The following is a 12,784-nucleotide window of genomic DNA, read 5'->3' as shown; positions in this document are numbered from 1 at the left end:
ATATAATGAAATTAAGATTTAAATTAATAATAAAAAAAAATTTTCTGTACACAGGTGCGATTGTTAAAAATTATGATAAACATATAATTTATCCAACTGTCTTTCTTTAATATTTAATTATCATCCGCATCAGTTTAGAACATGACAAATATATTATTCATACATATGATCACATACATCCGGTGATTCATTTGTTATTGATCTCAATATCAATAAAAGTAATGTTCATTACCGAAAAAAATTATTATGATATCCGCGTATGTGAACATTGTGTATCTACTTATGGTATTTTTTATGGTTGGTAACCAAGAAGCCTTATTTTGGGAGTAGACTTTTGGTCGGTAATTGACTCTGAAAAAGTTAAGTGAGAACGGGATCCTGTTTGACAGCCGGAATATGTTATAATAATAATAATAATAACTGATAAAAATATCCGTCGCAATAAAAGTATTCAGTCAAAAATCTGCGTAGAAGCATACTAGTCATCAGTTGAAACAGTATTTCTTAAAAAAACTATAACTAATGTCTTTAAGCAATAACTGGATTGTATTGTTCATAATTTCTGTTGCAAAAATAAAGGTAATTATAGTTACTAAATTTAAATAATTATAAATGTTTGAATATAATTATACTGTGCAGATATAATTTGATATTTAACTTATTAAAGGCAAGTTCATTTGAAACTTTAAACTCAGCTGGAAAAAAAGGCGATTGCTATAAAACAGGAAACAATCAAATAATCTGTTTTTCAAATTATTTTAAAAATCGTATTGACAAAAATTTGTATAACGCGCATTCATTTTATTCAACAATGAATTATAATAATAATAATAATAATAATAACAATAATAATAATAATAATAATGATAATAATGGAAGAACTTTTTTTGAAAATAATGACAATGATGTTAAAACATGGACTATGTATAATAATAACGGAAGATTTATTGTCAACAAAGGAAATAATAATAAGCTTACAATAGTCGTCGAAAACGATAGTAATGTTATTGCGCTTAACACTAAGAACAATAACGTAAACAATATTTTTGTTAAAAACAACAGTAATAAAATTACTATTAGTGACAGTAATAATAACGTCCACGTTTGTACTATTGACAATGACAGCGCAGAAATTTCTATTCGAAATGAAAATAATAACAAAAATACTATTACTATTAATCACAATAGTGATGTAATTAATATCGATAATACTGATAATAATGTTAACGCAATCGTTATTAATAATAATAGTCGTATGATTACTATTAATAATGGTAATAACAATGTTAATACTATTATTATTAATCATAATAATGAACTGATTACTATTAATAATAAAAATAATAACGTTAATAAAATAACTATCAGAGGAAAAAGAGGAAGGATTGTTATTAACGATAATAATAATGTTAATAATGTTAATACAATTAATGATGAAAATCATTATTCATGTACTAGCTATTGAGTGAATATTGTTAATAATAATATATTTATTTAATTGCTTTCCATATATATTGGTTGCAATCGGGCCCACAAATTAGACTATTAATCAATTTACATAAAAAAAATTATATTTGGTGTGAGGAAGTATTTACATTTTGAACTAATTCTCTTGAGCTTTTAACTCTTAAATTACAGCAAATTGTTATGTGACAATGTATGCAATTGAGTTGTTTGGGCAGGTACAGAATTTAAATTTGATTGTTAATAATAATAATAATGATGATATATTGGATAACGTATAAGAGATACTAAACCTACAGTAACCCTGTGGAAAAACTCTCATAAATTCTGATAAGATATTGAATATTTTTTATGAGAATCTATGAGCTTCGAAAATATCTATGAGATTTTGTAAACTTGTAAAATTGTAAACTTTACATTTTTCGAAAACTTATAAATACTTATAATCACAATATTACAGTTTCTGTTTCTTATAGATTCTGATAATTTATATGAGAATTTTAAGGAAAATTTTTTTTTGATGCACCATCTATGAGAAAATGATTGTATCAGAATTTTTGAGATTTTTCGCGGACAAATACTGATCGTTTTCTCATAGCAATTTTTTTTATGAGATTTTATAAGACCTTTTCCACAGGGAAGTTATTGGCAAAAGAGTTTACATTCAATGTAAAATGAATGTTAACTTTGAGTGTCATCAATTTATTTAAACTGTATTCTAAAATTGTATTTTAATATTGTATTTACATAATAAATAATTCCAAAAAAATGAATACCAAATTATTTGATTTTTTTACCATAGCTTTATATGATTTATCTTTATTTACTTATTTTATAATTTTACATTTATTTTTAAATAGTTGTTTTTTTTTACAGATTATTAATTTTATATGCTTACATTTGTAGAAAACCAGTCATATAAATTTTTATTTTCAGATTTCTTTTTTCCGGATGCTTTGCCACCCAATGGAAATTATTGTCCGATAATGTATATATGTATTTTTTTTTTTTTTTTTTTTTTTTTTTTCTTTTTTTACTCAGATCAAAATACATTTATAAGGTATATAAAATCAACTATAAAAAACTTAGACACTAAAATATAATATTTAGTGGTTTGCTACCGTGGGTAGATCTCGCCACCATGGTATGCATACAAGAATTATATTATGGTAAATATATTGATAATTTTCAATGACAGGCTTGTTTTAAATTGCTTAATAATTTCTGCAAAACGAACTTTAGATAATAGATGTCAAAAAAGTGAGTGCTAAAAAAAAACATCTGATTGTATATAAGTATATAGGGTGGTTATTGTTTGTTTGCTCTTCTAATTTCAGAAAGGTAGTAAACAGCAAAAAAAGGTAATCAAGTTTAAGTAAAAAAATTACAACTTATGAAGTGACTCAATAATTATAAAAATATCGAAAAAACGAAATTTTCAATTTACTGTTTTTTTTATTTTTCATTGCAGAAAATTTTTTTTATGAAATATGAATTTTCTTAAGTCAGACTAGGATTCAAAAATTCAACAATATTTTCTACAAAATAAAACTAAAATTTCTTTCCCTCCAAACAAAAAAATTAAAACTTTCCACGCAGTTCCCGCTTTACGAGACGTAAACATTTATCTTTCTGCGCATATGCGGTGAAAATCTTTACAACCGCAACTGTCTCTCTCCAACCTTGATACCCCCGTTTAGTCTTTGATTTTTTCCGTCCATTCATTGTTACACGAGAGCTCATCCTTTAAGATCAAGGTCACGTTTCAAGACCAAGGTCACGTTTTAATATCAAGGTTATGTTATTCGACAACCCAAGTGCTGACATCTACGTTTGCTTTTGATTGCGAATGATAACCATTTTTATTATTATCTACTCGAGGTATTTGCCCAGACAAGTTGGGTAAAAATGTACCATGCATGACAGCTGGAACATAACAAAATAATAATAATAATAATACTTAGTAAGAAAAAAAAACAAATCACGTAAACATAAGACGCAGGTTACCGGTCACCAATTTAATTTACTAAGTCGTAATTTCACTCGCTGAAGTAAAGGTAATTAATTAATACATAAATTACAATAATAATAATAACAATAATAATAATAACAATAATAATAAAATGTATATTCAATTTATTACTAGGAACGTTCAATCGAAAAGAATAATTCCGTAATAGCACAATGAGTAGTAATTATAACGAACTCTGTACTTATAATCATAGTAACGAAGTAGTTACTATTAATAATGGTAATTGTAATATCAAGTCATGGACAATGGACAATAATTATGAAGTTATGACTATTTATAATGGGAATAATAATAAAAATACGATTACTATAAGTGGCAGTAGTAATGTCATTGTACTTAATAATAATAATAATAACATAAATACTATTACTATTCACAATAATAGTAAGAGGATAATCATAAATAATAATAACAACAACATAAATACAATAACTATTAATAATAATAGTGAGATGATTACTATTAATAATAATAACAACAATATCAATACTATTACTGTTAATAATCAAAGAGGAAGAATTACTATCAATGATAATGGTTGTAATAGTAACGTTAATACGATTAATGCTCATAATTATTAATGTATCCACTATTAAATTAATATTGTTAATAATAATAATAATGGTATTTAACGAAATATTAATGAATATAAAACTAATGCCTGCATATTTGGCTGGATCTATTTCAAATTATTATTATTATAATTATCATATAATTTAAAAAAAATATTTTTTTTTATTAATTATTAAAAATGTATATGAAGTTGTATTTCGAAATCATATTCAATGAATAAACAGTTATGATAACAAGTACTAATTATTTCAGTATTTTTAACTTCCTGCTATGAAAATTTTTAATTTGAAAGAAACAATATAAAGGTAAGTTAAGTATTTTTTTCAGTCAAATTTTTGAAAATGAAAATTTCAGCAGATTAATGTTTTAACCCTTTCCCGGTTTGGAGTCTCGAGGAATCTTGGTGTGAGCTGTGTGAGTATAAAACCAATTACAGTTCTTAGTAAGGCTGTATGAGTATCGATTCAATCGTATTAGTGCATGCGCCCCCTTCTCTACTAAATAGGTTAGCATTCTCTCACTTAAAAACGAATACGGATGATCCAAATTAAGAGTAGGGATTCGAGGTCAACCGGAAAAGGGTTAAAGTCTTAGAAAGCTATTGTAACTACCCTACTGAAAAAAACTATATATTCTCATAACTGTATGTATAAAGGCTATACTTTCTCATAAAACTCATTCATTCTCATAAAACCTCCATTTTTCAACTTAGTTTTTAACAAACACTGACTTCGGACGGGATTGAACTCGCGTCCTTTGAGCTAGCAGTCTTGTCTACTATCCACTAGGCTGACCATGGAGAATAACGACACAGAGATGTCTTAATTGGGCAATCAGCTATAGGAGAGTTTCAAAACCAAGAGACTGACATTTTTAAAACTGAGTTCTTACCATTCTTGCTTCAAGTCGATTATATCCATGGAGCAATATTTTGAGGTTCTCTAAGCTAAATTTTTTTTATTTTAATCTAACAAAAATATACTTGAATCAAAATTTGAAATTTATCAATCGAATAAATTTTTTCTTTAATCAAGAATATCAATTTTAAGAAATTAATATTCTTTAACCAAAAAAAAAAGTTTTTCTTCATAAACCCGGGAACAAAAAATTCATATCTGGCTATATATAATTAGATATGACCATATAAGATCATATATGAATCATACATGTTCATATGTGACCATATATAAAGGCTAAGAAATTTCTTTTAACTTATACACATATATATAGTCAAACATGAACTTTTTTTCCCGAGGAGTTATGTGAGACAAGTGTGCGTTATGAATAAGTGTGCGCAAACCTATTTATTTCGGACTGAAATGCCTGTGTTTGTGTACACTTATCCACTGCGCACACTTACCTCACATTATTAATATTAATAGTATCGGTTTAGTAATTTGCACGTTAATTATTTTCATCACTATTTTTATTATATCAATGTTATTAGAATTAACAACAATAATTTAAAGTATAGTACATTAATCGCAATTATCACCATTAACTGTATTAACATTATTAGCGGCATTAGGATTATTATTAATAATAACCCTTCCTTTATCTCCTCTGATAGTTATTTTATTAACGTTATCATTGTTATTATTAATAGTAATCAGTTCACTATTATTATTAATAACAATAGTATTAACGTTGTTATTACCATTATTAATAGTAATCATACGACTATTATTATTAATAACGATTATATTATCATTATTATTATTATTATCAATATTAATTACGTCACTATTATGATTAATATTAACAGTATTTTTATTATTATTTTCATTTCTAATAGTAAGTCCCTTACTATCGTTATCAATAGTACATACATGCACATTATTATTACCATGACTAATAGTAATTCGTTCACTATTATGTTTAATATAAATGTTATTATTATTATTATTCTTAGTGGTAAGAGAAATTATATTACTATCATTATCAATAATAATTCTAAGCTTATTATTATTTCCTTTGTCGATATTAAGTCTTCCGTTATTATTATACATAGTCCATGTTTTATCATCGTTGTTATCATTACCAGTACTTCGTTTTCTAATATTGTTTATAGTATTTTTATGATCATTATTTGCCGAATCGATTAAATCTTCGGTATATAAAATTTCTTCCATTGAATTTTCGTAGTCATCAGATAAACATTTTATCGTATTATATCCAGTTTGAAAACAATCATCATTTTTTACCACTGAACTATTACTTCCAATTGAACGCGCCTTTAGGAAATTAAATATCTTATTATTATAATTTTGTTACACTGAAAGAAATTTTCTTTAAAAATTACCGTCATATTCACGGTAATCGTGGGACGAATGGCACGACCTAATTATTTGTCGGTAAGTAAGATAATTTTTAACTTTTTTTCAACAAATTTTACCGTAGTCTACTGTAAATTTTATTCGGTTTTCGGTTAATTTTATGAAGTCTACCACAAAATAAATAAAATTTTTCGTAATTTTTATTTCAAAAATGGTAATAAATAGAAGCGCCGCATTATGTCCCACGATTACAGTGAATTTAATGGTAATTTTTAAAGAAAATTTCTTTCCGTGTATATCAGCATCATAATATATTAATATTGTTATTAAGAATTAATTACCTTTATTTCGGTGAACGAAATTAAGAAAGCAAAAATAAATGTATATATATGATACATTTTCGTGTTCATTTTTTAGGTGAAAATTTAAGAAAGTTCAATTTATATGACTGGTACGTTGCTACGTGATTAGTCAACTGAGTATTTTTGTAGTAAATATTTTTTTCGAATGCTATAATTATTATCATCATTATTGATAATCGAAATTAGAGAGATGTCGTAATGAAATTTCGTCAACATAACATCAGAGATAATTTTTTTATTTTCTTAAGATAATAGTCTGTAAGGGGGACTGAATTTACAAGGTTAATAATTTAAATAATTGTACACATAAAACATTCAAAAAAATTTTCTTAACATATTTGGTCGTTTACATAGATAATTGCCCACTACAAACTTCATATAATACTCTGTCTTATAATTTTTATGATAATCAATTTACATCGTAGAACATTAAGATGTTCTAATATAATGTATATTTACAATTTTCAATAACGTAAAAATAAAAAATTTATTTTGTTTCAGACCCGGAAAAAATAATTAAACCTGATCAGATCTGTACAAGCACAAGTCTTTCAGGCTTATAATTGAAAAAATAAATAACTGGGTGAATTCAGGTCTGATCAGACATGAGCCTTCAGACCTGATCATTTTTTCCCGGGATCTCATTATTATTATTATTATTAGTTTTTATATTATTGATTGTAGTAGTCTAAATTCTTTAGTTCAGTGATTTATTTAAATTTATAACTACACTCTTTACAATGTTTTAATAATGTTAAATGATTTCCACAATAATTAATAAAACCCGTAGAGAATAGTCACAGCAATATGATACAATCTATCAAATTTGTATGTAAGTATAAATGTCAAAACAGTACTCCGCGATTACAATGATACGATAAGGAAAAAAAGAAAACGGGACCAGTGTCCCAAACTGGTGGTGCGTGTCTTCCGAAGGCTGAGGAAAATCTGCCTTATGCCCCTTGACTCTCGAGGGTGTTAGTCTTTGCTAACACTTAAATATAGTGGAAACCTAAACATGCAAACCTTTTCAATAAGACAATTTATAGATAAATTGAGAAAAATATACACAGCTCGAACTGGGAATCGAACCCAGACCGATTCAGTATCGCGCCGAGTGCTCTACCAGTTGTACTTGGGATCCCGTGACGTCATGAGCCCCTTGAATACAGGGGAAGGGATTTTATGACCCGAAAAGTACGGTGGTTGACGGAATTTTTTCTGAGAGTGGAAAAGTACTCCCACATAATAAATCATATTTATTGACACATTCTTCATAGAGAGAATAGTTAAGTGAATATGCCTATGCAGCATAATAAAGGTCACATTACTTTATAGTTTGTATAAGAAGTCACATAAAAGCGACGTGACACGAACTATAGAGTAATGTAACCTTTACTATGCTGTATAGGCATATTTACTTGACATTTCTCTCCGTGTTAATTATAATTATTAGTAGTAATAGTATCGGTTTAGTAATTAGCGTGTTATATATTTTCATCCCTATTTTTATTGTATTAATGTAATAATTTAAATTATAGTACATTAATCATAATTATGACCATTAACTGTATTAACATTATTAGCAGCATTACCATTATTATTAAAAACAATCTTTCCTTTTTTTCCTCTGATAGTTAATTTATTAACGTTATTATTCGTATTAGTAATAGTAATCAGTTTACTATTATTATTAATAATAATCGTATTAACATTGTTATTACCATTATTAATAGTAATCATATGACTATTATTATTAATAATAATTGTATTATCATTATTATTATTATTATCAATAGTAATTACGTCACTATTATTATTAATAGTAATAGTATTTTTATTATTATTTTCATTTCTAATAGTAAGTGCCCCACTATCGTTATCAATAGTACATACTTGCAGATTATTATTAGCACCAGTAATAGTAATTTTATTACTATTATGTCTGACATAAATGTTATTATTATTATTATTCTTAGTGTTAAGAGAAATTACATTACTATCATTATCAATAATAATTCTAAGCTTATTATTATTTCCTTTGTCGATATTAAGTCTTCCGTTATTATTGTGCATACTCCATGTTTTATCATCGTTGTTATCATTACCAGTACCTCGTTTTCTAATATTGTTTATAGTATTTTTATAATCATTAATTGCCGAATCGATTAAATCTTCGGTATATAAAATTTCTTCCATTGACTTTTCGTAGTCATTAGATAAACATTTGATCGTATTATATCCAGTTTGATAACAATCTTTATTTTTTACCACTGAACTATTACTTCCAGTCGAACGCGCCTTTAAGAAATTAAATATCTTATTATTATAATATTATTATATCAGCACCATAATATATTATTAGTGTTACTATTATTGTTATTAAGAGTTAATTACCTTTATTTCGGTGAACGAAATTAAGAAAGCAAAAATAAATGTATATATATGATACATTTTGGTGTTCATTTTTTATATGAAAATTATGAAAAGTTCAATTTATATGACTGGTACGTTACTACGTGTTTTGTCAACTGCGTATTTTTGTAATAAATGTTTTCATCGAATACTACATTTATCATTATTATTGATAATTGAGATTAGAGAAATTTCGTCATGGAATTTCGTCAACAATATTTCAGAGATAATCTTATTGTTTTTTTAAGATAATGGTCTGTAAGGGGGACTCTTTTCGTTTTTGCTAAGTAATGATTTAAATATTATGCATATCCGGGTCAAAAATAAAACTTGATTTAGACTTGGTTTACCGTCGAAATTCGGGGCCGTTTTTTACACGACAAACTCGACTTTTTTTTAAGGAGATGTGAAATACATCCCTAGTGAAAATTTTTCGGACTTCTGTCCGAAAAACTCAGTTCGAGAGTTCTAAAGACTTTTTCAGAGTTCTGAAGACCTTTTCGGATAAAAGTCCGAAAAATTTTTACCAGGGATAGCTTTCGCCTTGGTTTAGACTTTAGCTTATTACTTAATCACGATTTAAGACGCAAAAGTTGAAATCAAGTCGAAATTGATTTGGTTTAGACTTATTCTGTTATGAAATATTGAAATGTTTTCCTTTATAATACCTCCAAAATTTCGATTCATGAACACACAAAGTAACTATAATACACAAGAATTCAAATTTTTCAAATTATTTAAAAATTTGAATCCACTGCGATACAAATTAATCGCACACCCCTAATCTATTATTAATCACAACTATCTCATGATTATCATTGTTTTTCATCTAATAAATTAATCATATTCATTAATACATTATTCATTATAATTATAAATATTAATATAGTATCGGTTTAATAATTTGCGTGTTAAGAATTTTGATCACCATTTTTATTATCAATGTTATTGTTATTAGCAATAATAACTTAAAATATAGTACATTAATCGTAAATATGACCATTAACTGTATTAACATTACCTGCGGCATTAGCAAAATTATTAATAACAATCCGTCCTTTTTTTCCTCTTATAGTTATTTGATTAACGTTATTATTTCTATTGTTAATAATAATCATTTCACTATGATTATTAATGACAATCTTATTAACATTATTATCACCATTATTAATAATAATCATATGACTATTATTGTTAATAATTATTACATTATAATTATTATTATTGTTATCTATATTAATTACATTACTATGATTAATAGTAACACTATTTTTATTATTATTTTGATTTCTAATAGTAAGTACATCACTATAGTTATCAATAGTACATTCTTGCACATTATTATTACCATCACTAATAGTAATTCTATTACTATTATGTTTAACATAAATTTGATTATTATTGTTGTTTATAGTGCTTAGAGCTATTGCATTACTATCATTCTTAATAATAATTGTAAGCTTATTGTTATTCCCTTTGTCGATAATAAGTTTTTCCTTATTATCATGTATAGTCCATGTTTTAACATCGTCATTATCATTGTCTGGAGTACTTCGTTTTCTAGTATTATTTATAGTATTTTTATAATCATTAATTGCCGAATTGATTAATTCTACAGTATATAAATTTTTTTCCATTGAATTATTGAAGTCATTAGATAAACATTTGATCGTATTATATCCAGTTTGAAAACAATCTTCATTTTTCACCATTGAATTATTATTTCCAATTGAACGCGCCTTTCAGAAATTAAATATCTTATTATATTAGCACTATAATAAATTATTAGTGTTACTACCCTGATTAAACTGAATTCGACCGAATTAAAAATTTTAATTCTGTTATATTCTGTCGAATTCTGCAAAACAGAATTCAACTGAATTGAAAATTTGAATTTGAATTAAACAGAATAAAACTGATTTAAAAATTTCAAATTCGTTTTAATTCAGTTTAATTCGGATTCATAACCAGAAATTGGAGAATTATTTTCGAATTAATCAGAATTAAATCGAATAGAATTATTTAAATTCATTTTAATTTGGACAAATTCTGGTTTTCCTGCTGAATTAGACAGAATTCATTTTTAAGTTAGGTACCGAATTAACAGAATTTATCTGAATTAAATAGAATTAAAAATTTAATTCTGTTTAATTCGATCGAATTCAGTTGTTTAATCAGGGTATTATTATTATTAGGGGTTAATTACCTTTATTTCGGTCAACGAAAACAAGAAAGCGAACATGACTATATTTTTATGATACATTTTTTTGTTCATTTGTTTTTATGAAAATTAAAAAAAGTTCAATTGATATGACTGTTACGTTGCTACGCGTGTTTTGTCAACTGCCTAGTTTCGCAATAAATATTTTTGTCGAATGTTACTATTATTATCATTATTATCGATAATTGAGATTAGAGAGATTCCGTAATGAAATTTCGACAAAAATATTTCAGAGATAATTTTTTTATTTTTTTAAGATAATGGCCTATAAGGGGGACTCCACTTGCTTTCGCTAAGCAATTATTCAATATTATACTTATATATACACAGGAAAAAAATTGAATCAAGAATAATTTACTCGACCCAAGAATATCATTATGAAAAAAAATTGATTCCGGTTCAAGAATATTGTTTCCGTAAAATTGGTATTTTTGATTAAAGAAAAAATTTCTTCGATTGATAAATTTAAATTCTTGATTCAAGTATAATTTTGTTAGATTAAAAAAAAAACAAATTTTACTCAGAGAACTTCAAAATCTTGTTACAAGTGTATTACCGACTTGAAGCAAACGTGGTAAAAACTCAGTTCAAGAATATTAGTCTCTTGGTTTCAAAATACCCTCACTTAACTGTCCAAATTATGGAAAATTGAGAGATCTCTAAACCAGTGTCATAGTATTTAGAGTTAAAATTCTACGTTCCAATATCTCGGACGTATGTCAGCCTTGGGGACAGCAGACAAAACTTCTAACTCAAAGGACGCGAGTTCGATTCCGTCCGAAGGCACCGTTTTTTTAATTTGTAAAAAAATGTTATGCTCTGTCCGATAAAATGTCGTTTTGAATCAATTCACTAGTGTTTCAAATTCAATAGAAAATTCAATTTTCTGCAAAGAAAAATTCAAAAATAATTTTTCATATTTCCAATACTTTAGTAACAAATTTCCATTATTTATTTACTCCAACTATTATCTATCTTTGTCTTCTTAATATAATCTTCTATACCCAAAATCATCGAGTTAAAAAAAAATAATTTAATCAGAATAATGTATCAACAACATAAGTTTAAAAATAACAACTTAATTAAGTAAATAAAAAAACAAAATTATCTTCAGACTGTTGCTGTCCAAATTTCATTGCAAATTTATTCTAATCTCAAAAAATAATAATAACAATAACAAAAATAGTGATAATACCAATTATATAAATATCTATCCCAAAAAAACAGTCAACAAAACACTCAGCGACATTATAGTTATCAGTTAAATTTTTTTTTATATTTTTCATAAAAATATAAAACAAATGTATTCGAAAAATTTCTGGATTTTTTTTTTCATAACCGCGTTCGCCGAAATGGAGGTAATTAATTAATTAATTAATTAATAAATAACAATAATAATATAATTTACCTACATAACGAATTATATAAGATAGCGATAATG

The 12,784-nt window shown here is 25.8% G+C and overlaps 3 protein-coding genes across 3 annotated transcripts; 1 reads left to right on the top strand and 2 right to left on the bottom strand.

The window, feature by feature from the left end:
- Positions 1–272: 272 nt before the first annotated feature.
- On the top strand, positions 273–2,230 carry LOC130665429 (putative uncharacterized protein DDB_G0289263). The gene is made up of 2 exons (XM_057465816.1): positions 273–579; positions 668–2,230. Exons 1-2 carry the CDS (start codon positions 523–525, stop codon positions 1,463–1,465), a joined length of 855 nt encoding a protein of 284 aa, XP_057321799.1. The 5' UTR covers positions 273–522; the 3' UTR covers positions 1,466–2,230.
- A 3,260-nt stretch (positions 2,231–5,490) lies between these two features.
- Positions 5,491–9,233, bottom strand: LOC130667817 (putative uncharacterized protein DDB_G0286901). Its single transcript, XM_057469675.1, has 3 exons — positions 9,105–9,233; positions 6,687–9,008; positions 5,491–6,303 (listed from the first exon to the last, which is right to left on the bottom strand). Exons 2-3 carry the CDS (start codon positions 6,753–6,755, stop codon positions 5,548–5,550), a joined length of 825 nt encoding a protein of 274 aa, XP_057325658.1. The 5' UTR covers positions 6,756–9,008; positions 9,105–9,233; the 3' UTR covers positions 5,491–5,547.
- Positions 8,205–11,364, bottom strand: LOC130678455 (probable serine/threonine-protein kinase dyrk1). Its single transcript, XM_057485659.1, has 4 exons — positions 11,329–11,364; positions 10,367–10,861; positions 8,604–9,008; positions 8,205–8,210 (listed from the first exon to the last, which is right to left on the bottom strand). Exons 1-4 carry the CDS (start codon positions 11,362–11,364, stop codon positions 8,205–8,207), a joined length of 942 nt encoding a protein of 313 aa, XP_057341642.1.
- Positions 11,365–12,784: the final 1,420 nt, after the last annotated feature.

The sequence above is a fragment of the Microplitis mediator genome, chromosome 1, assembly GCF_029852145.1.
Source record: "Microplitis mediator isolate UGA2020A chromosome 1, iyMicMedi2.1, whole genome shotgun sequence".
Taxonomy (NCBI): Eukaryota; Metazoa; Arthropoda; class Insecta; order Hymenoptera; family Braconidae; genus Microplitis; species Microplitis mediator.
Note: the sequence above shows the minus strand (reverse complement) of the source record. Positions and strands in the feature narration are given on the sequence as shown.